The sequence below is a fragment of the Podarcis cretensis genome, assembly GCF_951804945.1.
Source record: "Podarcis cretensis genome assembly, chromosome: 4".
Classification (NCBI taxonomy): Eukaryota; Metazoa; Chordata; class Lepidosauria; order Squamata; family Lacertidae; genus Podarcis; species Podarcis cretensis.
In genome coordinates this window covers 30660213-30687883 of record NC_137173.1, presented here as the reverse complement: position 1 = coordinate 30687883, position 27671 = coordinate 30660213, and the positions used below count along the sequence as shown (strand labels likewise).

The 27671-nt window shown below is 43.5% G+C and overlaps 1 protein-coding gene across 1 annotated transcript in view; it reads right to left on the bottom strand.

Annotated features, from left to right (window-relative positions):
- Positions 1–13069: 13069 nt before the first annotated feature.
- IGSF11 (immunoglobulin superfamily member 11) overlaps positions 13070–27671 on the bottom strand; it is a 167228-nt gene continuing 152626 nt past the window's right edge. Inside the window, exons 3-7 of the mRNA XM_079973922.1 lie at positions 24029–24236; positions 21446–21601; positions 18984–19106; positions 17020–17170; positions 13070–15905 (exon numbers count right to left, since the gene is read on the bottom strand). Coding sequence (XP_079830048.1) covers positions 15464–15905; positions 17020–17170; positions 18984–19106; positions 21446–21601; positions 24029–24236 — 1080 coding nt within the window. The 3' untranslated portion in view covers positions 13070–15463. The remainder of the gene's footprint in view (positions 15906–17019; positions 17171–18983; positions 19107–21445; positions 21602–24028; positions 24237–27671) is intronic.

Genomic DNA, 27671 nt, shown 5'->3' with positions numbered 1-27671 from the left:
AATGGAATTTGCCGCTACACAGTAAGGTGATAGCCTTGACCCACTAGCTTATAATAAATAATAACAGTAAATTCTATTTATACCCCACCTCGCTGTCCAGAGCCGGGCTCAGGGTGGCTAACAACAGTAAAATTACAGTAAAAACATAAGGGGGGGGGACAAAACACCAATTTAAAATACAGGTTAAAATGTAATTTAAAATGCAGCCTCATCAAAACCATAAGGGGAGGGAAACATAAGGGTCAGACCCGCAGGGCCCTAGTCTCTTGTGACAGAGCATTCCACCAAGTCAGGGCCAGTACTGAAAAGACCCTGGCCCTAGTTGCGACCAATCTAACCACCTTGCAACCTGGGAACTCCAAAATGTTGTCATTTGTGGACCTTAAGGTCCTCAGCGGGGCATACCAGGAGAGGTGGTCCTGTAGGTACATGGGTCCTAGGCTTAGATGCCTTTAAAGGGGGGATTCAACAAATTTGTTGAGGATAAGACTACTGATGTCTGGTAGCCATGAAGGCTATGCTTTGCCAACACAGCTGGAGACCATGTGCTTCTCAGTACCAGTTGCTGGAAACTGCAGGAGGAGACAGTGCTCTTGTGCTCAGGTCCTGCTTGCAGCTTCTTGTGGGCATCTGGTTGGCTACTGTGAGAACATGATATGGAATTCGATGGGCCCCTGGCCTGATCCTGCAGGCCTCTGATGATGATGGCTCTATGCTACATCTAAGCTGAATGGCAGCATGCCACTAAATAGTAATAGTTTCTGGGGAGTGCTACCACTTAAAATGACTTGCTTCTGGGATCATCCCCAAGACATCTGCCTGAGCACTGCAGGAAGCAGGAATCTGGACTCCATGTACCTCCTTTGTTATTGTATTTTTATGCTCCTGTTCAGCAGCTTCTGTTCCACCCCCAAATTGGGGGGAGGGGGGGACCAATTGTTAAGTGTATGCAATACAAATGGATGGGCATCGTTACTCTTTGGAAATGCCCCCCTCTTGACCCAGAGGGACCTTCTCAAGGATCACCCAAGTGTGCAGTGCCCATGATCAGACTTCCGAGACTCTGGATTCAGTGTCATTTCAGGAGCAACAGCATCACTTCCTGAACCCGCTTCCTTTGGCCCCAGTATTACTCAGGGCCTGCTCCCCATGACGTTGACCTTGTAGCAATTCAAGGTCAGAGCTTGAAAGACTGTGATTGTGGAAAGACACCGTGCTCCCCTCTGCACAGGCAAGGGAACAGCTGAAAACCTACCGTTCAGTGGAAAGAAAGGGTTTATTGCTGTCAACCATTTTCCTTCCTTTAGAGCTTTCAACAGTGATAAGCGCTGTGAAAGATTTAGCTTAAATTAGGTTTACAAATAGCCCAGTGAATAGGGAAATGAGCTGCATATGCTGCATGTTAAAGTATCACCGCCACACAGCCTGATGCGACTGGGATTTGGAACATAGCCGGGTCCCAAAGATTAGGTGCAAAATGCTGTCAGTCAGTCAGGAGCAGGTTGGAAGTTACATCTGGCTGCTTCTTGGAGCCTGGCTGAGCACTGCATGGCGAGGGCGACCCCTAGTGGCAATCTCTAGCAGCTGGCCCTGTTCGTTCTGAGAGCTCGGGAAAAATTATGAGCTCAGACCAGAAGTCTTTTATCAACCATGGATGTAGCGTAAGTCTGACTCTGCTAGCAATGTTGGAGCAAGTTGCCAAGGACTCGGAGGACTATGAGAAAGGGTGTGCTCACTGACCACAGACTGGAGTTTAACATGTGTTAAACTCCTGGAGGAATAGTCTGTTAAAATGACAGCCCAAAGTTCTGTGTTGACTACATATATTTATTCTTCTGCCAAAGGAGACCTCAGACACAAACCTTCTATCAACAAGGTAACTTATCTCAGTCTCTGAAACAGACAGACAGAGGAAGGTGCATGGAGTTGTGCATCTATGTATACTACATTGGCTAACATTCAACTAAGATGTCTTACTTGGAGTAGAATGACAGAAATGAATGGGGCTGTCCACGGATTTTTGGGGACCTACTCTTGAATAACATTGAATCTAACCCATTATATAATATTATCAAGAACTAGAAGTCGATCAGAATAGCCATCCCATTTGCAGATGGTGGATGGAGGGGAGACTGATTCAGTTACATGAAGGGCACTGCTTGTCTTCCAAAATGATTTTTGACAGAAGAGAATTGTTATAATGGCTGTGGACGGTATCTCAACATCCTGCCCCTTTTTAATATGGACGGTGCTTACAATGATGATGGGGAAAGCTCTTACTTTCCCTCCCTTTTCCTGTCACTTTGAAAACCTGCCAGTTCCGCTCACGGCTTTGACAACCAGAGTGCCTCTGCGAAGGGTGAGAGTGTGTCCCTTCAAAAAGTACAAAAAAAGGAGAGAAGGTAATTAGACACTGCACCCAACCACCACCAAAAGTTCCCTTCTTCTCAAAATGTTTTTAAAAGGGAATCACTAATACTCTAAGCACCTTCCTGTCCCATCCCTAAGGTGCCACGGACTATGTCATGCTGCCCATTCCTTTCTCCCTGTTTTGGGATTTGACTGAATTGTCCCTACAAATCAGATGAATTTCAAATTTGGGGATGAGCCCTGAGCTTGCCCCCCAAAGGAGCCAAAGATTTGCTTGCGTTTGGGATGAACACATACAAAATCTTCAAGGGTGCTTGAGAAACACCTGCTTCGCCGACATCTTAAGCTTTATCTTCAGCATGAACAGCGTGTGATGATGAGCATCACTTTCCTGCCAATGATGCCAGAACTCTGTTTCTGAGGCTTCTTTGGGTAGGGCTGTGTTTGTCCCAGATCACATCCCCAAGCATTCAGTCAACGGTGCTCATGGTTGGCTGAATGTTCTTGACACCCCTTCTCCTCCTTCCGATGGAGAAGCCACCCAAGGCCATTCCATCTTTGCAAATGCCCTCTTCCTAGAGTTGCAACCTTTGACTGATTAATCAGTTGGTTGATTAGAAACTTTTCATTGATTAAAAAGATGCCCTGCTTAATCAGAGCACGGATATTGTTTTTAATAGGAGTACTAGCAAAAGCTACAGACGGCAACTAGGAACTTAAGAAATTCTCCAGTATCTCCCAATGTGTTCTTCTTCCCATTGTTGACATATATGCAAATTCATGGAAATGTGATTGCCCAATTGACTAAATGTCATGCAATTAAAACACCTGCTTTAAAGAAAACAACAAATTGAGTGACCAGCCCTAATTTTCTCAAAACATTAAATGTGTATAAAATGAGAAGAGGCAAGGTTCTCCACTGCCTCTCCAAAGAAATTCAAGTTATGAAGAATCATTAGAATAAATGTTAAGAGAATCTCAGAATATAGTTTAGAATGATAAAAACTGGCTAAGTAAAATAGAATGCTGCCATGTTCATTACTGAAAGAGTTATGAAGAGGCTGTTTCTAATCATTCTTGGACTATTCAGATTTTGAGGACAGAAGGATCATAGCTAAGAGCTAACAGTTCACTAATCCATACTCCTCCAACTTTTTAGAATATACTCCAGAGTGTCCCATGTGCATATTATAATCCATATTAGGGAGTATAAAAGCAAACTCAAAAGGAAGGAATTTATTCCATGTTAATTTATTCAGTCAGTCATCCAAAATTAAAGATCATCCGAATTTATTATATCCACCAGATGTCTGAACTGTTTTCACTAAGTACAGTCACTGGCCCATCAAGACAAGTTGGTACGAAATTATGTCATTGCCTGCCTACCAGAGGGACTGGACACATTCCAATTTGCTTATAAAATGAAAAGATCGACAGAGGACGCTGTGGCGATTGCCCTCCATGCCGTTCTTGCACATTTGGAGCAGTGGGGGGGTTATGCCAGACTGCTTTTTTTAGATTTCAGCTCGGCATTTAATACCATTCTACCACAACGTCTGATGTCTAAACTGGAAGATCTGGGGCTTCCGTTATCACTTTGTGGGTGGATATTGGACTTTCTGTCAGACCGCCCCCAGAGGGTTCGGTTGGGCCCTTATACTTCTAATACGCTTAAGACTAACACAGGAACACCACAGGGATGCGTACTTAGTCCGCTCCTTTATATTCTCTACATGTACGATTGTGTTGCTGCTCACCCTAGTAATAGGGTTGTCAAATTTGCAGATGACACAACCGTGATTGGGCTCATCTCTGGAAGGGAGGGTGAAACGGACTATAGAGATGAGGTGGAGCGGCTGACAGAGTGGTGCAGAGCTAACAACTTGCTCATAAATACAAGGAAGACAAAGGAGCTTGTGGTGGACTTCAGGAGACAGAAGAGCAATGTCCAGCCACTTTTGATTGATGGGGTCTGTGTGGAGAGGGTAACAACGTTCAGATTTTTGGGTATTGAATTACAAGAGGATTTGCCTTGGAGTGTCAACACAAGGGGGCTTGTGAAGAAGGCGCAGCAGAGACTGTACTTTTTGAGAATCCTAAGGAAAAACCATCTTCCGCAGAAACTGCTGCTTGCCTTCTATCACTGTGCCATTGAGAGCGTGCTCACTTATGGCTTATGTGTGTGGTACGGAAGCTGTACTACCCAGGACAGGATGGGGTTGTGCAGAGTTGTTAAGGCAGCAGAGAGCATTGTTGGCTGCCCACTCTCCACTTTAGAGCAGATTTATGACACAAGGTGCCATAGGAAGGCACTGGACATAGTAAAAGATCCATCGCATCCTGGTCACTGTCTCTTCTAGCTCCTGCCGTCGAGACGGAGATACAGGACGATGAAAACAAGAACGAGCCGTCTCAAGAACAGCTTCTTCTCCAGAGCGATCTCAGCCCTGAATGGGAAACCTGGACTTTGAAAGTCATCTAATCTCCCTTGCTGTATTATACTGTATTGTTTTAATTAGTGTTTTTATAGTTGTTTTGATTTTGTGTGGAGTGCCCTACCTGGGTGGATGGAGCAGCCAAGTAATTTTCGTTGTCCCCGAGAGGGGGCAATGACAATAAAGATATTATTATTATTATTATTATTATTATTATTATTATTATTATTATGATGTTGCGTTTTTTGGGTTGTTATTTTAAAAAATAAGGGTTATGTTTCTAACATTAGGTGAGCAATAGTTTCATTCACATAGGATGGGAATGCATTTCCTCAACTGCTGTGGCAGAATAAGCAATGCAGTAGGAGCAAAGAGATACAATCCTGGCTTTCAGTCTGTTCAGTAGTTTTCAGTCAACTCTGTTTGGTTTTCTTTGTCATCCAGAGTTTCTTGGGATTATCTTTATTACTTCAACTTCCTAGCCACTTATTTTTTAAGAGATAATGGGACATGGTCACAGAGTTTAGGTCTAGAAGAGTGCTCAGCAGTGGTGTAGCCAGAATTCTACATGCAGAATATGCCATCTTTCCCCTTCCCGGACTCCACTGGCAACATATGTAAGTGCTTCTTCAATATATTTCAGCAGATGTATTCAGCATGCTTTGATAGGGCTTCAAGGAACTTTCCATGGTGCTGAAATCATAGCACTGAGATGACACTAAACTGGCAAAAGAGAGTTGATGCCTTGAAGACAGTGCTGGCAATTATAGACCCCCCCCCCCGCAAAAAAAAAAAAATGCTTCTTGGATATCTCGTAAAAAGCAAATCTCATTACTGAGACCAACAACATTACAGTTGTGTTTTGGAACTGTACTGATTTAGCAAGTGATGTTGGTTTGTTTAGTTCAGCTTTTAAAAAGCTAGGTGATGACCAGCCAAATCTATCTAGTTTGGGTTTAATTTTCACTATATCATCATCATCATTCCATTATTTATGTGTTTTCAAATGCTATCTGAACATTGTCTCTGCTTTCTGTTCAGTTCCTTGACGGTGATCATTGCTGTGCAAACCCCCCCCCCCAAAGGGTGATAATAAAAAAAAAATTATTACTGTAGTCACTGAGTTGGGGAGCCCCTGAGCTCTGAAAGTAATTTTGCTGCAGTTTTTCTGAGCTTAAATGATCAAGCCTTTGAGATCCTGCTGAGCTAAAAATGTAGGCAGGGTTTTCCTTTTTTTTAGCAGAGGTGGGCACCATGTTTCCCCTTGCTTGGTACTGTTGGACTCCACCTCCCATCAGCCTAATCCAGCGTAGCCAATGGTCGGGGAAGATGGGAGCTGCAGTCCAGCAAACACCTGAAGGACCCCAGGTTCTCTACCCTTGATTGATATGCCAATTTTAGCCACCCTTCCTCTCCTATTAATAGTAGGGGCTTCTGCCAGTCACATGGACTGGGGGGTGCTGTTCGACTTACATAGATTTTATAGAGTGCTGTCTAAACATCACTGATAATTCCTGAAGTTCCATTATACAAATGGGTGATAATATAATGAATATTCTAGGCAATACACAACAAGTTCAGTGGCGAAGCTACGGAGCCATGGTGGCAATTTCAGCCTTCTGAAACTGGACCCACTGTAATTATTGAACCAAACACATCTTCCTATTACTACAGGATGAAAGCCCAGAAGTCACATATTCCTTCGCCAGATTTTGCGCCACCATGATAGATATTCGTCAGAGGATAGTATACGCTACAATTCAGTCCTAAATTGAAGGCCCATATTGTTAGATCCGTACTTCTGAAGCCCCACCCCATACAGCTGGTCTCTTTTAAATTTTCTTATCAGTTTTTACTCATCCATTGTTTATGCTTAATGAAGTGTTCTATGTATATGTTTTAACCTACGTTTGGTTCTTGCTCCCATTTATTTAATAATTATCCACTTAGATTCATACTGTACTGCTATTTATTTAGATGCTCTGTTTATCCTGGTCTGTGACCGTAATAAAGTAAATTCATTCATTCATGAACCGAGCACACTGTGATTAATGAACCGAAGGCAGCCGTGGCCATTAGCTTAAATGGGTCTGTTGTGAGTAGGACTATGATTCTATGACTAGCACTGAGTACCACCCTAGGATGGTTTTCACAACACTTGTCTCAGGCTGAGCAAGTGCAAGGGGTATTTGCAACTTTGCTTACCTAGAAAATGTAACATATGTTTTCTACATTCTTGTTAACTGTCAGTCACCATGTGGTTGCAGATGTGCCGCTCCTTTTCAAGTAACGTTTCTACTTAATGAACCTTTTATTATATATATATATATATATATATATATATATATATATATATGTCACATCCATATCAAATCCTGAGCATCATCAAAGGGAAAGCTTCATTCAAGTCATTAATGCAGCACAGGTCTGTCTGTAAAAATTGTATCTCTCATTGATGATTGTTCCTCTATCATGGTTGTACACTGGCAATGCATACTGACTGATGTTAAACACCACTGTCAACACACTCTGCTTCAAAGTATTGTGCAGGTTATCCAAGATATAACTAGTTTATTGCTTCTCCAATTTAACCTAACAAAGGTGGCAATGCGGAGATATCTGCCAATATCAGTTGATACAGTGCGGAGTTCTCCCAGCAGATGTCAGCCCAGAGCCGTGGAATAAACTGAATTTGTGACCCAAATCCGGAAGACAGCATAATCCTCAACAGCACCATGTGCTTCCAACATGCACAAACCTTCCTATTAATCAAAGGAAGCCCACCTGCCTCAGACAAACATGCACAGTCATGCTGAATATGGGCAATTTGCAGAGAAAGGGTGCATTCATCAGGACTACAGCATTGCAACAGGTAACCAAGAAAAACAAATGATGTCCGTTTGCAGGTTGGAGATTATTAGCTCTAAACAGAAGCCTCTTAAGCAAATGTTAGATGTAGGTTCATCTGCTTCTTTACATCTGCACACAAAAGCACCTGGTCATGCACCTGCAAATACACCCATGCAAACCTATTCTGTGCTTGGAAGGAGAGTTTGGTGTATGGAGGTTTAAGTCTGCTTTTAGTCTGGTTTTTAGACCAGTAAATGCTCTTAGTCCTGAAAGGTACATATGTATCTAAATAAATTAATGCCAGGTGTATTTGAATACCCACCAATAGTTCTCAAGAAGTGGAATCAAAGGACCATATAATGCAAGTCCCTCCCCCCCCCCTGTATGTGGTCACACATGCCAATTAAGGTCACACATGCTAATTTAATGTATACAGGGTGCAGGACTGTCAGAGATGGCATCCTTCCTATTTCTGTGTACAACCACCAACTATTCTGGCTGGTTCCAGACTGTCACTAATTTGACAGTGGGATTCAATTACATACCAGGAAATTAAAGTGGGTTTGGCCCACTTGTGCAACAAACCGCTTCCAAAAACCACTGGATATTTTGTGGTAACTGAAGTGACAGGAAAGTGTGGGAGAACAATTGCTAGGAACAATGTCCCAGCAAACAAATCAGGACCAATGCTTCATAGTGGATGTCCCAACAAACTGCATGCAAACAAATCAGATTGTCTGGAAGCAAAGGTAAAGGTAAAGTTACCCCTGACTGCCAGGTCCAGTCGTGGACGACTCTGGGGTTGCGGCGCTCATCTTGCTCTATAGGTTGAGGGAGCTGGTGTTTGTCCACAGACATGCTGGTCATGTGGCCAGCATGACTAAGCTGTTTCTGGTGAAACCAGGGCAGCGCACAGAAATGCCGTTTACCTTCCTGCTGGAGTGATACCTATTTATCTACTTGCACTTTGACATGCTTTCGAACTGCTAGGTGGGCAGGAGCTGGGACCAAACAATGGGAGCTCACCCCGTCACAGGGATTCGAACCACCGACCTTCTGATCGGCCAGCTCTAGGCTCAGTGGTTTAGACTATAGCACCACCCGTGTCCCATCTGGAAGCAAACTTGATTTCAAACCCTGGTAATGGGATAGTGTCCTTCAGAGCATCTGAGGAGGCTAGTTCAAGTGCAGGTTATGTGGCACACAAAGATCTGTCAAGTTTCTTTCCTGCAGCTTTGTTCTTTCAGGCAGCTAATTCATTCTGCCTCACTTCAGCACAAATAAGAAATAGAATTTGTGTTGAAGTTTTATTCCAATACATTCGAATCCTGCTTATAAAATTCTGATATGCATACAGAAAGCTGTTGTTTTCAATGATTCTGTCACCCACATGATGTTGCTACACACACACGATATCTATAGTCGAGAAGTTTGAATTCTTATGATATATTTTCTGTAAACTCGCCAAATTCTGTCCTAGTACTATTTTTGCCAAGGCAAAATAGACATGCAGCATATTGTACAATATCTGGTGGCTGTGCAGCTTCAACGCTACTAGTTCCATGGCGCAGAACAGCAAGCAAAGTCCCAGTGAACTGGGATTGCTATGTGTTAATTCTGCTTCAAGACTACGTTGCATGAGTGAAGAAAGATGCAGAGCCAGTATTATATTGAACAATTGAGAAAGCAATGAATGGACTATGAAAACAGACACCTAAGTTGACAACGTTCCATATAAGCAATGGCTTTCCTGTGACAATGTTTTGTTTAGGACTGGGAAACCAAAATAGAAAATGGAATGAATCCCATCAGATTTGCAACAAAGGTGCGCAAATAGCAATTAGCTTCATATGACTCAAGCAAATAAGTTAAGCAGCAGATTGGAGAAGAACAAAATAGAGTCACTGGCAAATGTGACCTGGGGTGCTGGTGGACTTGGCTGGCTTCGGGGGCGGGGGGGGGGGTGTTAAGCCATTCTCATGCTACCCAGTAGGAAAGCCAAGAAGAGGACATGACTTGGAAACCTAAACAGGTGTAAACTATATTCAAACCAATCCAAGCCTGCCTGCTTCCCAATGCTGAAAACTGCATCATGTGATCATGAATTTTTTCTTCCCCAGTCACATGATTTATAACATTTCTTTATATAGCTATTGGGGTAAGAAAGTGTCTCATTCTAAATGTTATACCCCTTGTCCAACTATTACAGTGGTACCTCGGGTTAAGTACTTAATTCGTTCCGGAGGTTCGTTCTTAACCTGAAACTGTTCTTAACCTGAAGCACCACTTTAACTAAGGGGGCCTCCTGCTGCCGGAGTACGATTTCTATTCTCACCTTGAAGCAAAGTTCTTAACCTGAAGCACTATTTCTGGGTTAGCAGAGTCTGTAACCTGAAGTGTATGCAACCTGAAGCGTATGTAACCTGAGGTACCACTGTACTAAAATACAATGAAGAGCTTGTAATTCTGCCCTCATCTTTGCCAAACGGGATTTCAGCAAACGGCTTTTTTTTTTAGCTCTTCCACAATGCAGTTCGTTGCAGGAAGCTGTATGTAAACACCACTTTCCCCCCTTTGTAAGCATGATTTGCTAAGTCCAAATCCACAAGATGACCCTAACAGCGTTGAGAACTAGAAGAATCCTCTACAAGCCCTCAGAACAAACCTCATCTAATCTCTCCTTGATGCTATTTGTATTCCACCCCCACTCCCAGCCCAGCCCAGCCCAGCCCAGCGACAGATTAAAACCTGGCCAACACATTCTCTCCCGCCCTTCCTCTGAATTGGAGCTGGCTTGAGTGGCGTATGCATGTGATTATTTAGATATTCAGTACAAGCTTGAGTTTTCATGTAGACATAACCTCATATTTTAGATTGGATGCAGCTAACCAAGACACAGGACACAGAGCCAGGCTTCACAGATAAATCAGATAAATATCCAAGATACTAGAAAATTCCCCACTCAGCATAAACTTCTATCCTTATGACAGTATTCCGTGATAAAATAATTCAAGGTAGCTGATTTTTCAGGGCTCTTTAGTGATTCCATTCACAGCATATTTGAGGGGGTCGGCCTCCCAGGGTTGATGGGCATTGCTGTTCAAATGGTGTGGGTGCGCCATGTCTTGTGATCAATGATGCAGGGTGGGGCTTACCTGTCCCCTATTTTATTCAAGTTGGCACCCCTGGATGAGTTCTATTAGGGAGAATCTTAAGGGCCAGACTGAGAGGGCTGAGGCTTGACGTTCCCCAATCTGGCACATGTTTTTGAGCACTGAATCCCTAAGAATCTCTCTCTCTCCTTCCCCTTGTATAAAGCAAATCAACATTTGAAGCACCACACGTTCCACAACCCTGCCCCATACAGATACTGCTTAAAGGAAAGTTTGGTTTTCCTTCTCCCTCTTCCTCACCCCCACCCCATTCTGGACATTAATGGTTAAAGGCATCTGTATGCATATAATTAGGGCCCAGAAGGATGGAACTGCCTCACTGGGTACCAAAGGATCTGCAGGACAGTAACAAGGAATGCTAAGTTCCCTGTCTGGGGGATGGCAACCTATTGGCATCGATTCCTGGGAGTTATTCCCTTTCCATTAATTTGTGTGAGAAAACAGGACTTGTGAAGGAATTAGATCAGCAGTGTGGAGTCTCTGGCCCACAGGCCAAATAAAGGGACCTACTTTAGCCCACAACACTGATTTCCCTAAGCCACACCCAACTTACTTATGCCTGACATCCTGTGTGGTGTCAGATGCAGGACTGGTAACAATGCAGCTGTAAAGGACCGGTTGGGACCCTTAAGAAGCACATGCTCAATGGAAATTTTGAAGGAAAGCTTGCAAAAGCTAAACTGCCACATTCATAAAATATTTGGTCTATATACTCTCCTATCATGTCTGTGTCAGCATCTGCTATGGGTGTGCAGGGACTTGGAACTGAACCAGATTTCCTAAGAAGTTTTTAATCTGGCACAGGCTGTATTGATTGCTTGATTTTGCATTGTTTTGATTGCAATGTTATTGTCCTATGTTGTGCGTCACTGGGAACACTTTAATAAAAGAGCAAGTAAGAAACATTAACATCACCACCATATTTGGATGTGCTGAGTGGCACATAGGGCTTGTTCTGCAGAGTATTATTAGTTCATCAACAGCAACATCACCCTGCATATTCAGGAAACAAATATACGTATGATTGGCAGAGTGGAGATGTCTTGCCAAGGAGTGACCAAAACTCGCAGGTGCTTTGCAAAATATTATATGCAAGACATAATATAAATAACAAATGCTCATTCTTCTGAAGCTTGGAGGTTCAGCTTGGGGGTAGAGGAGAGAATCAAGAACTACATTTTGGTGTCGTAACAGTCTGGGCACCCTAATCCAGCATTCTCCCAAACAATGGTCTGATGATGTATTATATAGATCAACTGTTCATTAGAATTCAATAATTGCTCTTCATCTCAAGACGTATTTGCCTAGCTTTACTTGCTTTTAGGAACCAAGCAGAAGTGGTTTTGTTTTTAGCAGAGAGTAATTGTGCCATTTGCCACACTGTTCTGCTGCTGCTTTTAGTTGTCTTCATTGCCTGGTATATTTCCATGCATTGGTTTGATCTCTTCCAAGCAATCTTGATGACCATTTGTTGCACAGGCAAGGTATACAGTATGTGTTGCTGGCAACTACAGGAGGGGAGTGCTCTTGTGGTCGGGTGTCGCTTGCAGGTTTCCTACAGGCATCTGGTTGGCCACTGTGTGAACAGGATGCTGGAGTAGATGGGTCAATGCCTGGTCCAGAAGGGCTATTCTTGTTCTTTGAAGTATGTAAATAAAGAAAACAGTTGAAGTACTGAGGACCAGCCTGATCCTAAACAATCCTGAAGATGTTTACCAGCTCCTGGTCAAAGCACCCTTAACAGACTCTCTTAACTTGGATGGGGCCAGGTGTACAACCCTGGGATTCTTTCATGCTGCCCTCAACCAGCTTGGGTGCTCTGCCCAACGTGAGAATGATGATGGGCAATGGATGCCTGGCTCTCCAAGGCTCACCCTGATGGTACATTGAGATTCCTCCAGAAGGCTCTCATTTGGAGAATAGGAACACAAGAAGCTGCCTTCTAGCAAACCATTGCTGTTTGTCCAGCAACTCCATGGAGTCAACCTTTGCTGCTGGCAGCAGCAAAGCCCTGATCTCAACGGATGCATTTCTGAAGAAACTTCATCCCAGAATACACATTTTTAAAATGCAGTTTGGTATGTTCTGGGAACTGAGGACTGCATTGCAAAATTTGGAAAAAGTGCAAAACCCAAAAGTTGACCACATTTCCAATCTGTATATTAGCCTAGACACAACAAAATTATCTTCCATCCCTAGTGCTGAAGCATGGGAAATAATAACAAAATGCACAGACAACCGTTTCCCCTTTTATACGAATAAAAGTTTTATTGATTTCCCCCCCCCTTTTTTTTAGACAATTAGAAAGAACAAAGAAAGAGGAGAGCGAACAGTCTCATGAAAGGTAGAACCGGGAAGGGCTTTCCGAGCACTGGAGTGTGAGCTGCCGCGGGCAGCATTCCTTGAAAACGTCCTACATTTTTCGTTGTTATAAAAGCAGAGAGTATGTGTGTCTCTGTGTAATTTTACCCCCGCCCTCTATTTTTGCATTGCTGTTTTTTTTTTAAAGCCACTCTTCCACCCCTCCCCTCCCCCCAAAACCCCCAACCTCCAAGTCTGGAAAGGAGAAACCGGCAGTGAGCACATGAGGAGACTGCTCCCTGGGAAATGTGTATAAATTCAGCAGCCCATCTGTCTGCCTGGTGTGCTCGGAAGTCAATGAAGCAAGTTGCGTATGTGTTATGGGGGAGAGGGGCTTAGAGGAGAGGAGGAGTAGAGCATGGTTTGTTTGTTTTTTTCTTTTTTAAAGCAAAGAAGGCACAGAATCTCAGCTAAGCTTCAAACCCAGTGCAACCTGAAGGACTCTCTCTGCAAGGATAGTGTGTGGGTAGAGAAGGAAATATGGCCTGGGCAGGGAGCTCTCCTAGAGGATGCCTCTGTGCCCATCTGGAAGGAAAGTATGAAGTCTGGGTGAGCCGAGTGGAAGCAGAAGAGTAGCAAGAGACCGACCTCTAGCAAACCCCATTTCCAGTGCATGTTGGAAGGTGGGAGGGAGCCTGTGAAACAAGCCACCCCCTTTCATAGTGCTGGGGTGAGATCAGAAAGACGTCTCTCTCTCCTTCTCTCTCTCATTTGTCAGTGCAGAGAAGGAAAGCCTGGTAAGAAGAGCTTCCAAGGGGAGCATTTTCCCGTTAAGGAGATCAGTGTGTCAGCAATACAAATGAGGCAGGTGTGGACAGCGGGACTCAAGTGACATGTCCCTTGGCTCTGCCTCCTCGAGGTATTAGGAAATGGCCCCCCAGCTCTAAGTCTCATCCACGGCATGAAAAGACCCTTGTTTGCTTATTATTATTTTTTTCTTTTCTAAATCCTCAGTTTGAATTAAGGCTACTGAAAATTGCAAGAGTGAAACCTGTCAAGTCGGGTGGACAGGCAGGGGCAAGGAAGCAACAGGGCCTCATGCCAGCCTGCCACAGTGAGGTGCCACGTAAGAGTCAGTCATGCCACAAGGAGGGAAAGGGGGGGCAGCGCTGCCACGAGCCTTCCTTTCTGCTGCTCCCTGCTTTCCCACACTCACTCTGTCTGTCTGTCTGTCTGTCTCTCTCTTTTTCCCTGCTCCCTTTACTATAATAAGCTCCAAAGATCCAAGAAAAGGAAGGTTAAATGTGAAGCCTCAAATGTGTGAATGTTCAACTGGCCATGCAAGCCAGACCCAAACAGCCCTTATGGGGTGGGTGGGGAGGAGACGGACCCTGCCATGCAAACGCCAAAGGCGCTGAAGCCCAGCTCTTTGCAAAATGCCAGCCACACGCCCAGAAAACACAGCACAGCCCTCGAAAAGCAACGGAGGCTTCAGCATTCCAACCACTGTTACTGCCTCCCCCCCATGAATCCCTCCTCTCAACAACAGCGAAGCAGCAGCAGCAGCACATTCTGGCGCCAAGCAGCTTGTTGGGGAACAATGCCGGACTGACTCACAACAGTTTCCATGGAGGTGACAAGGGGTTGCTGGAAGCATCCAAAAAACTAGTGCAAGGTTGGGGCCGGGTGGATGGGGAAGAGAACATCCAGTCTGGGAAAAGGAGAAAGCAGGAGGGGGTGGCAAGAACAAACTAAAGAATAAAATGTAACCCTCAAACCAATTCCCAATCTGCCCCTCCTCCCTTGTCTCGTAATTCTCTCTCTCTCTGTCCCTCTGAGACCAGCTTGGCTTGACCAGCATCTTTCCACTCCCCCCCTCCCAGCTTCATCGTCTGTTTTGAGCCAAGCAGCCAATGTGCCATCCATAAGGCTGTTGAGTAGTCCTCCCTGCTAATGGCCCATCTGCTGACTATGGGGCCCTCTGAACCCCACCTCACTCGCCATCCTTGAGGGGGCCTCATTAGGTAGATCTTAGTAAACCAAGTGTGGCATCGTCCCCCTGTGACGCCTTGTGTGCCCCTCCCTTTGGCCTTGGCACATCCAGCCACAGCTGAGGAGACCCCTGAGATCATAAAAAGGGTTGTGGGAAGCAAGGGGAGGGGACCATCACACACCAGTGGGAGTGACTGGGGTGGGGGAAAGACACAGAGGAGAGGCTTGATGTTCCCCTTCAACGCATTTCAGGGAGGAAGAGGAGGGTCTCTTGTTTTGGCCAGGTCTTCACCCCCACTCGGTGCAACAGGTTCTTGTTTTCCTCAGAACCATGCCCACTTCCTACACCAAAGAGCCGGCTCGGCTCTGCGCCGGCACCATGACCGGCACTGCACCTATCCTTTCCAGCGTTGCCTGGCTCACGGCGTAGGAGCGTGTGTGCTGCGGTCTTGGCTTGCGGCTCACTGAGCCATTGCTTCTGGCCATCTCCTGTGGGGAGGGGGCTGTATTGGTTGTCACCACCAATGTCTTGGGTGGAGGGGGGGCTGGGTGGCCTCCATTGGCATAGACAGGGCGGGCGCTGGTGCTTCCAGAGCGGGTGAAGGGCTGGCGCGCATCGTTGTTGAGGCGAGCAAAGGAGTCTGTGGCATGGTTTGCTTTGGGGTCATTCCAGTACCGGCTGTTGTAGGTGTTGGATGATGTGAGAGTGTCGTTCTCCGAGGATGAAGCATCGCCATGGAATGCTTTTGTGGATGAAGAGCATTTGGGTGGCAGATCATCCTCCCTAGGAAAACAAGAGGCCATTGTTAGCATTGTAGTTGTCCTCCATTCTAAACACACCCATCCCTGGCAGGAACAAAAACACCTTGCACTGGCGCAGCACAAGGAGAAAAGCAAATAACCCACACCATGATGCCATGTTGGCCCAATGATGTGCCCAACTTTGACATCTCCACCTTAAGTCTTACAATCCAATTTTCTGTGCCTTTATCTCAGCATCAGGCTGTTGGGCTTGAGGTCTAACAGAGTACAATGACGAATGACAAGCGACAATAGAATTGAGCAATGCTGGCCATGCACTTCTGGGTGTCTTTTTGGTTTCATTTCCCCTTATCAATGGGGTGTACGTGGGGAACCCCATAAGCACTTGCCTTTGACTCCCACTACTGATCAATTACCAGGAATTGTGTATTTGTTCACATGTCAACACTTGGCAACACCTAAGGAAGAAATTATGGACGGAGCTGGCTTTTATGCCTGTGCCAGGACTCTGGGTGGTCAAGCCACTACTAGTAATGAGAGAATCATGAAAGAAATTAGTGTACGCTAAAATATTATTCTGACAGAGGTAGGAGGAACCTTCCTTGCAGCTCAGCTGGAAAGAAACTATGGCAAAAACTCTGGTATTACTGCTTTGATCCCTATTCATTTACAAAGCCCTCAACAACTTAGGTCTAGGGTACCTCAGGCACCTCAGCCCTTATATCCCAGCTTGATCACGGAAACCATCTGCTGGAGAGCCATTGGTCATTCCCTGAGTTGGCAAGCTCATTTGACAACAGGAAACTGAGCCTTTTGTGTCATCAGCCCAGTGTTGTGGAAAACTCTGCCAACAGAGATTCTGCAGGCACCTTCTGTGCCAACTTTTAAATGCCTGCTAAAAACTTTTCCATTCTATCAGTCTTATGCAGGCAATTCAAAATATATATTTCCATAATAGTTAGCTGATTTCTTATTTTAACTCTTTTTGTATTTTTTTTATTGTGCAGCTATACGTACTTTTTTTGTAAACCACTACAATATATTCTTTAAATAAGTGGTATTTAATTTTTTGTAATAAATGAAGAAGATGACGGGGGAAAGGAAGGGACAGAGTAATATCTTGTCAAAGGCCAAACCTTATCTCATTAGGAATTTCCTCCTCCTCTTCCTCCTTGTGTTTGTTCTTCCAGTAAAAGAGTGTCACAGCCACCACGGTGATGCAGATGATGAGCACCAAGACCCCTGCAGCTGCAGCTCCAGCAATCAGGCCAAAGCTCCGGGGGTGAGCTGTGTGGGACATGGAATACATGAGAAGACGGAGTAGGGAAAAGGTATGGAGCAAGTTCAGCCAAGCCTCAGCAGGTTTTCAGCATCAGGAGAGCCCGGTTTGATATCTCTTGTATCACTCCATCACAAGCTATTGTCCAGTGTGGGACCCCAAGAGACAAGTGGGGCAGAAGCACTATCAGGATGGAGCCTACTACAGCCCATTCAAACAAGACCTCTGCTGCAGCAAGGGGTTAACGTTTTCCCAGGACCAATAATGCTCTGGAGTTTCACAGCTCAGAAATGTGGCAAGTAAGTGCAGCTCAGAGACATCTCCAGATGCTGTCTCATGCGCTCCTCAAATCTTTGTTGCAGCATGGTGGTGGTAGTGGGCAGATATTGTCCCAAATTCTTGCCCCACTGGATGCCTCTGGGCATGTACCTTCCTGAGTGCCTCCTGCTCTAGTTTTGGTGGCATGAAATGGCTCTGTTCGCTCCCAAACACGACCAAGAAGGCCTAGCACTTTTCACATGCCTGAAGGTTGGTGATAGGGTGATGGCTAAAAAAAAAAGAATGACCCCTTAGCCATATCAGAGGCCACAGCTCTGAGAACCAAACTAGCTCTTACAAAGGAGAGCTGTGATTGGGTTTAGTTTTCTTTTGCTGAAGGCAGCTGTGGGGCTTTTCCATCCATTTGGGCTGGGGCCATTGTGTAGGGGAGGGAGTCTACCCATTGTGCTGCAGCCCCATCCAATACGCACCCACACCCACCTGGAGTTGCCATTAGTTGCGAAAGGCATCATGTGCAGATGCAGTGGGCATCTGCAGGGTATCTTCTACATGGTTAATTATCAGCAGTCACCCTCGAAAGTGAAGAAAATTATATCCAGTGATAGATGGGCTCTGAGCTTCCAGTGCAGTGTGAAAAAGCACTGCACTTTCAATACAGTGGGTGGTGGGGGGGGGGGCTCTGGTTATTTTTTGAGTGGGTCCAAATACCTGGTGCAAAGCAGTAGGTTTCATTCCCAAACATGCTCTTTAAAAAGAAGAATCAAGCAGCAGGATCAACCCATTTTCTTTTGCCCTGAGCAAATTCTATTTCCTTTCCTTTTCCAGTATTTGCATCTCAAGCGCCTTAGTTTTGTCATAAGATTTAGGTGTTACTGAAGACATCTATATTTAAGAAGGCTTTCTTAATATAAGTTACCCAGTCACTTATAGAACATTTTTATATCTGTAGAAATCCTTTTGTTGTTTTTGGAATTTGTAAAGATGGTTTTATTGTTTTTAGAGTTTGCCGAAATAATGTTACTATGTTTTATCCTGCTTTTTATCCTGTACAAGACTTTGATGGCTTAATGCTATGAAGTGGTGCATAAATCTGTTAAATAAATAAAAATGAGGTATTTACAGGATTAGCATCTCTTACTCCGGACTACAAATTTCCACACATGCGACGAAGTTTCATGCATTACTAGAAGATGTGCTTCTGCTTTCCCGCTACCTGCTTCAACATAAAAAATGGGGTTCAAGGATCTCATTCATGATGGGGCAAGTGAGCCTGGGGAGAGGCTTCCAAATCTTACTACAAACAAGACTGAGGACTGCTCATTTCTCACATTACTACAGAGACTGGGAAAACAGAAGGAAGACACTCATTCTTTTGCTTTCTCCATGTCTGTGTAATGCATGGGGAGGAAGTTGGGAGGGGCAACATACTGCTCCTGTAAGAAGAACACCCTGCTTGCATCCAACATGGGACTTAACCTCTGACAGGCAATGAGACATGAGGCTGACTTGTGCAAGACAAGTCCCTCATTAAAACTGACTTACATGTAATCACTTGAACCTCAAGAGAACAAGTGCTGCTTCCGATGACATTAGAAGCCACACACTGGTAACGTCCTGATGACACAGTGCTAATATTGCGCAGAATGACTGTACCCTGAACTTGGTCTAGATGGGAAGGAAGGAAAAAACATAAATTAAATTAGAGACGTGGCATGTGGGGGGTGGAGAGAAAGACAGCCATTTCAATGCAGCCTTGAAAAGGCAAATCCAGTAAATCGTAAATTCTATGCAAGACTCTTAAGAGATAAATTAGAAAATAACCTTTAGATGAAAGCATCAGAAACAGACAAGATTAAGGTTTAAGGAGCTTACAGTGGACATTTTCTTCTTAAAGATTATTTTTTTATGTATGTGAAAGCTGAGAATAAGAGAATAAGGCAAGATAACTAGCAAGGGCCATCAACAAGCTAACGCTTGTTCTTACAAGGAACTCAAATGCAGTTGTCAACTACTCAGCTTTTTATCATTCCAGAAGGAAAAAAACATTTTCAGATCCTTAATCAAGAGCCATATCTGATTTTGAGGTCCAAAGTGTAAAACAGTGGGCTGATTTGGGTGTAGTGCTAGAGCATAGCTCAGTACAATGATCCTAGGTGAGTCTCAGGCTTGCACACTCAGCCCTCCCTTCTGATGTGACCACAAGGAGTTCGAAAACTTTTGCTTCTGCTTTAGATTAGCTACAACTTGCCATGTTATCTAAACAAAACAAAACAAAACAAAACAAAACAAAACAAAACAAACAAACAAACAAACAAACTGTGGTTAATTTTAAAATATGGTTTCTAGAAAGAAACCAGCTTCAAATCATAGTTTAAGAAGTTGGCTTGTTTCTGCAAACCATACTTAAAATTAACTGCAGTTCAGGGTTCTGATGAAACAACTGAGCTGTGGCTAATCTGAAATGGAAGTGGAAGTTTATGACCATACTAGAAGAGAAGAGGTAAGGGTTGTGTGGAATCCTGAGGCTCACTGTGACTCATCCTTATAACATTATACTATGCCTTAGTAGTTTAGTGGTATGTGTGAGCTGGACCAGTGAAACATCACATAAATCAATTAAAAACATGAAAGCAATGTAACAAAATAATATTAAACATATCAGCTAAAAGGGGCTGTGTGTGTGTGTGATTGTGGCCACTTTTACCCCCCCCCCCCACATCACTCCTTTTGACATTTTTTCAGGGTGTGTTTGCACAAAAAGGATGAAAGTTCTTACTCACTCTGAGTGATGGAAGGAAACACACTGCCCTCATTTTGAATTGGCTTTGTGATAACATCTTGTGACCCCATGTTCTTCTGATATTATCACCATAGCTACATGAAACCTGATCGTCTAGGATAACTATTCCCAGAAAGAAATAAAATCTACACCAGGACCTATTGACACAGGCAGTGAACAGCAGAAAACAGGCATGAGGACAGCTAAATATTTGAGGAAATATATCTGGAGGCTCATGAATGCTCCCCTTTTGCAACAAAAGTATTTACCTGTGAGCATTCAGCACAACCCTAGGATATAACCCTAGGATATAATGAGTTGGCAAACAGTAATGCAGGTGGCACTGGGGGAACACAATATATCAATTAAATGATTGCTTTACTATATGATGTTTTCAATATAAGATAATATTTCAGCACACCACCAAAGTGCACAATCAATACATGGTTGTTTGTGCATGATCCTATGGCTGCTTCACCCACATGCTCATATTCATTCCACACACTTTGCAAACCACTTTTTTTTTTAGCATCTGTGAACTAGCCTTCACTCACAGACTGGAGTGGAACCATCAGCAGGAATGCAAGAGATGAATATTGGGCTGGCTCATTAATTCAAATCCCTAATAGACATGAAGCATGCATCTCTAAAGTAAGGGTGGCTGAGCTGCAGCACAGTTCTGCAAGCCAACTATTATGGCACAGCATCAGACCTGCACTCAGGCCTGCCTCTTCTGCACTGCACTCCCAGCCTCAACAGGCTAGAGACAAGGCTGCACAACAATAATGGGAGTTGTGGAGACTGGTGTACCCTACAGTGGCACTGCCTCATGCTCTGGAGTGGATTTATGGCACGTTGGGCAGAAAGGTTGACCACCCCTGCTCTAAGGTATGTGTGCTTTTTTAATACTATGATTAGAATTTCCACTAGAGGGCACCCAGTACTCTAAAGGCTCAGTTGCTTTCATTATTTTGGACAGTGTATTTTCTCCCTATTCTTTATTTTTAGTGAGTTTCTGCACTTATCACAGCAACATTATCACTCCCCTCCCTGCTGTGACGTTCTTGGAACTGGTGTTTCCTGCCCTGAAACCCAGGTAGTCCATCAGCAGTTTGGGATAGACCACATAAAGTTGTGACCTTAGTGCCAGCAGAACAAGTGAAGGGAAAATTAGACCAACTCTCTTGGAAAATGCAGTTGTAGGGTGGGGGGATGCAATGATCACCTTGTGTGGCTGTCGGGGGCAGCTTGGGGGCACTGTCCAGTCTTTCCCAGTAATAGGTTGGCCGAGGGATGCCTTCTTCTGAACTGCATGTCAGCGTGATGTCACTGCCAATGTTCAAAGAGCCCTGAATTCTGCAGACTGGGGCAGATGGAGGAACTGCAGGAAGAAAAGATGGCAGAGCAACAGTTAGGTCAGGAACTGCGTTCAACAGAAAAGTGTGACCAGTCAGGACTCTAGGCCCTGGAGGAGGAGGGGTGGGAGAGAAATTCAATTCAGTTCACAACTGAAGGTGAACTTACAGATTTCACATTCCCCCCCCCCCAAAAAAAAAATATCCTTCAAAATTTGCAGCTGTATGGATTTTGTAATGTGGTTCCCCAGCCAAGTAATGTGGTCAAAAATGAAGAGTGCATATACATGCATATTTTAGGGTAAATCACATACAAAAATCCATTGTATTAGGGGAAATTGCAGAAATGTGTATATTATACAAAAGTGCATAAAAATGTTTATGGTAGGATGAATTTGAACACAACTGCTAATTTTCATGGGGACTTTATTTGGGGGTGGGGAAGTTCAAACTGATCGAGAAATGTGGAGAAATGAACTTAAGGATTGGAATAATGGAGTATGGGTAGATTTTTTTTGATTTTTTTAAAAAGAGAGAGAACAAAAAGGCAGGCTGAGAAAACAAAAGATACAGATGGCTTAAGACTAATAGGGGAAGCAACAGGCGAGGTCACCTGCTAAGGCTTTTGTAGCTAGTGAGCCAGCTTAGTCATAACTGCTGACTTAATTGTGGCCATTTTCGATTAGTGTCCTCTACGGGGAAGAACAACATCTGCAGCTCCCCACCAGCTTATACAATAAAGATATCATTAAAACTTTTTGCTTTAAGCCAATTCTGGTAGCAGAATGAAGATGGGAGGTTTCATGTTATTCCTTTTGCAAAATGATAACACAACTGTTGAGAAAAATAAGATACGATAACTTTGGAAACATCAAGTAATTTTTTCAATTAAATATTAGGGACATGATAAAAGTGAACCAGAGACATGCATTCCCTCGTTTCTCCCACTTGTATTTAACACAGCAAGTACTACAACTGCTGTCAGTACTTAAACTGGAATGAGCATGTTTTGCTCAACTGCATAGACTAAGGAATTTTGTGGAAATGGTCAGTAAGCCTCTCCTCCTGTGATGTCAAGTGGTAGTAGTAGTAGTAGTAGTAGTAGTAGTAGTAGTAATAATATCATAAATACTTCAAAATATTGGGCAGAAAGTTGATAAATAGTAGAACTGATCTGAATGTTTGGTGGATTCCAGGGTGCTGTTTTTGAAAGGATTAAGAAGAGAAATCCTTTCTGTAGGTTGGGGCCTAAAGTAATATAGTAATACAAGGTAGTGGTCTGAGGGCTGCTAGCTTACCTCTAAGGAAGTTTTTTAAAAATAATAATAATATGAAAGACACATAAAATCTACCAACTCATATTATTTTACATTTATGAAGTATACACCATAAGTCAAATTACTTTCTTCCTTCTCTATCAATGGCAATGAATTCCCCCTTTAATTGGAAACAAAGGTTTAATGAAGGGAGTAATCCCACCCTAATAAATTGTCTGTTTATGTGAGGAAAGTAAAAGTTGACTGAGGCAAAACAATAAATAAAATAAAAATCCCTAAGGCCCCAGGAACATTTTAGCCCCACTCACTTGACTCTTCTTGGTTTGCCAGGAATCAATCCAGCCCATGGACTGAAAGGCCCTACTCTACTTCATTGGGTTTACAGCCTGGTAAATTGGCCTCCAAGAGTTCCACGTAGGATGAATCACCAGTCAGCAGACCCAAGGACCCATCTGAGCACACCAGGCCCTTTAAAATCTGAGGCTCAGAGCCCAATTCTCAGTCTGTGCCACTTGTCTGAAATGTGAGGTCTCTGACAAACTCCTTCTCCTCTTTCTCCTCATTGCTGTCTTGAACCACGGCCTCTGTCTAATTTAATTTTCGGCTGGCCTCTTAACTCCACAGACCCTGATCTGCCTTCCCTGGAATTCAACCTCACTTGTTTTGGACAGTGCTCCTGTCTCCACCCTCTGGTTTGGATCTTTGCGCACGTCACTCACAGCAGACCCCTGTTAAGTGATGGCAGGAGCAGAAGCTTAAATCTAGAGAGCCAAGGTTTGCTTTATCCCCATGCTAATTAGGCTTCTTTCCCTAAAGGTCACAAAGACACAAAATAGAAATGTCTGCCCGGTGCACCTTCTCCTGTCACCATGTACTACAATGGGAAAAGCCACTTGAGGTGAAATTCTCCTCTGCAAGAATACATCCAGTGCTTTCCGATATTTGTTACAGTATGCGAAGGAGAGGGGAAGTTCCCTTGTTTCGTTTTTAGGCTTACACCCCTGAAGGTCTAATATTCCACCATCTGAAAGTAGTTTTGAACTCACAGAGCCCAACATTTTGTCCCACCTGTGCCATTATGTGGCAGACTAGCTATTTCAAATTTCAAGGAAAACCAGCCTCCTGTTTCAGGCTTTTCATGATTATCAGTGGTCTGGAATAGAGCAAAGCACATACCCAAGACGTTGAGCCCAATGACTCCAATATTCCGGCCACCTCGGTCTGGTAGATTGTTGACCAAACACTGGTAAGTCCCAGTGTCTGACAGCTGGGTATTGTTGATGAAGATGGAGGCACTGGTGGTTGGCATCGTCATTGCAAACCCCACTCGCCCATAAAACTGGGGTGCACCATCAAAAATCTGACCCCCCTGGTAAATAATAACCTGAAAAACAAAGATATGAGACTTCTCCTTAACAAAGCAATGGTTAAAAGAGGACTTGTTCACTCATTATACAGAGGCTTCAGTGTCCTGTGGTTTTAGTGCAATTAAAATACAACAATTGTGTTCTGAGGGTAAGATAAGCCATATGGAGCTCCTGGGTACTTACTACGCACTGCTTCTACTTTTGCTACCATGGAGAAGTATTTGCACAATAGATTTAAAAGATATAGGGGAAACTACAATGAAGTGTTCCCCTAAAGGGAAGAGTCAAGCCTAGTCAATTTTATATGTCTTTCTATTTAGAAGGAGGACACAAAAAGGCTTATAAGCAGGGAGGGAGTTTGCATATTTCCCTCCTCTGCATTTTGGAGTTCTGGAATACATGGTCTCATTTCCAAAGTGGAACTGATGCATTAGGAACCGTTCTCTGTTACTATTTTATATTTGCAAATTTTGTACTGAGTATTGAACATGGTCTGTTCTTTCACATTCACCCACCCACACATAAAAACGATGTGCAGAATGCATTAGGGGAAAATAAAGCGGCTTTTATGCATTTGCATCAAGATTCATTTTTGTGTGCCGTTTTACTGTTTTGCATGTGTTATTTTCCGTTTTGGTAAATCAGCACAAGAAAAAGCAGCAGTATTTACCAACATGTCTGTGTCTGTGTGTGTGTGTGTGTGTGTGTGTGTATGTGTGTATTTCAATTCAAATGTATACGTATTGATTGCTTTGGTCGCCCCGTATGATGACCTCTGTCGAGAGACAAGGGAAATGTGTCCCTGATAATTCATCTCAACCTCTCAGCAGCTTTCAGTACCATCAACCATGGTATCTTTCTGAAGCAACTGCTGAACTAGGGGTGGGTGGCACCGCCTTGCGGTGGTTCCAGTCCTACTTGGATGGTCATTCCTTGAGGGTGTTGCTTGGGGAGTGCTTTTCAGGCCTGTGGAACCTTCAATGTGGGGTTCCGCAGGGCTCAATCCTTTTTTTAAAAAAATAATAATATTTATTCAAATTTTAAAGATTACAAAGAGAAAATTAGAAAAAACAAAAAAGGAAAATACGAACAATTCGAAAAAAGAAAAAAAAGAGAAGAAAAAAAAGCTCAAACTTTTACATAACTTTCTTTCCTTTGCTTATTTCCTTGACCTCCTCACAGCTCCCTTTTTTGTATTCTAGTTCAATTAGATATTTCAGCAAATCCTTTCTAGCTTTGTTTTTATCCTAATAATTTATCTTGATATACTGTAATTTTACATTCTCGTCTTTCTCCAATTAAAAAATCAATTTTTACCTAATCCTTTATATCATTTCTGCTAAAACCACATTACTTCATTCCAACATCCTTCTAACATTCCTTAATTTTGCAATATTTCTGTAAATAAACTTTAAATTTCTTCCACTCTTCTTCCACCAACTCTTCACCTTGGTCTCGGATTCTGCCAGTCATTTCCGCCAGTTCCATATAGTCCATCACTTTCATCTGCCACCGCAGGGCTGAATCCTATCCCCCACGTTGTTCAACATCTACAGGAAACCGCTGGGTGGGGTTATCTGGAGGTTTGGAGTTTGTTGTCAGCAGTATGCTGATGACACTCGGCTCTATTTCTCCTTTACATCTGCAGCTGAGGCAGTGGAAGTGCTGGACCAGCGTCTTGCCTCAGTAATGGACTGGATGAGAGCCAACAAACTGAAACTCAATCCAGGTAAGACTGAGGCACTGCAAGTGGGTGGGAGAACGCCTGCTCTTAATGGGGTTACACTTCCTCTGAAGGAGCAGATTTGTAGCTTGGGGGCACTCCAGGATACTTGAGGCTCAGGTGGCCTCAGTGGCCAGGAGAGCCTTCCACCAGCTTTGGCTGGCGGCTAAGCTACGTCCCTATCTGGACAGGGATAACCTAACTACTGTTGTCTATACTCTGGTAACTTCAAGGTTAGATTACTGCAATGCGTTATACATATGGCTGCCTCTGAAGACAGTTCGGAAACCTCAGCTAGTGCAGAATTCAGCAGCCACGTTGCTCACATGAGCGAGACGGTTTGAGTATATTACACTGATCGTGGTCCGACTGCACTGGCTACCAATTAGGTTCTGGGCCCAAATCCAAGTGCTAGTTTTGACCTATAAAGCCTTAAACAGCTCAAGACCACAATACTTCAAGGACTGCCTCTTTCCATATGAACCTACCCGGACCTTGAGATCATCTTCTGAGGCCCTTCTTCGTGTGCCTCCTCCTTGAGAGGTCTGGAGGGTGGCAACACGAGAACGGGTCTTCACTGTAGTGGCTCTCCCTCTGCGGAATGCTCTCCCCAGGGAAGTTTGTCTGGCACCTTCATTATACACCTTTAGGCACCAAGCAAAAACGTTCCTTTTTAACTGGGTCTTTGGATGATTTGATTGACATCCTATGCCTTTTTAAAATGTGAGTTTTTTTTGGGGGGGGGCTTATATTGTTGTAGTTGCTATTTTGATTATGTATTTTGTAGTTTTATATTTTGATTTTATTCTGTAAAGCATCCTGAGACCTCTGGGTATAGGGTGGTATATAAATTCAATAATAATAATAATAATAATAATAATAATAATAATAATAATAATTAATTTCTTCATGTATTCCAGTGTATTTCAATAACAAGCATAAGCCTGAGTTTGCATTCATTTTAAAAAATGAAACAAAATGAAACAAATTGTCTATAAAATAAGGACCCTTTGTCCCACCTATCTGAAATCTGACAAGTCTGATGTAATCAAAAAAGATGCACAGGCATAGCATAACTGTTCCCTCTCTCCTCCCCCTCCCCCAGAAACCTGCTATTCCAGCAGAATTCAATATAAAGAAATGAGAAAAAACTAGATTTTCAATTGAATTTCATTTTATTTCCTACCAGTAGACTGTAGGCTGTTACTGGAAAGTATCAGAGTTAAAGGAAGTAGAAAATTAGCTGGGCGTCCCATCAAAAGCAAATAGGAATAAGGAAAATAAATAAACAAGTTCCAAATCAGTCATGAAATAGAATGAAAAGCAAATAAATGCACAACTAAACAAAAAAGAATGCAGTGACTAAATTATTCCACCACCAACCCTCTGCATGCCTTTCTCCAGATTTAGGCCCTTTCACCAATCATTCCTGTAATATATCTGATTATCTGAATACTACATCAAGTGAGTTATAAGTCTCTGCTCATGCTCTTACTTCTTAGCAACACCCAGTGGCCTGTTTGGCACCACAAGGCTCAAATCAGAAGTTCCTCATACGGAAGTTCCTCTGTCTGCTGCACTCCTACACCCTAGGGTTTGGGTAGCCAATGCTGTAGTCTCCAGAATTTCCTGGACTCCAACTCCCATTACCTCTGATCATTGGCAATGCTGGATGTGGCTGAACACAGAGAAGATATCCGAAACACCAACAGTCAATGTGTGGGTCTCA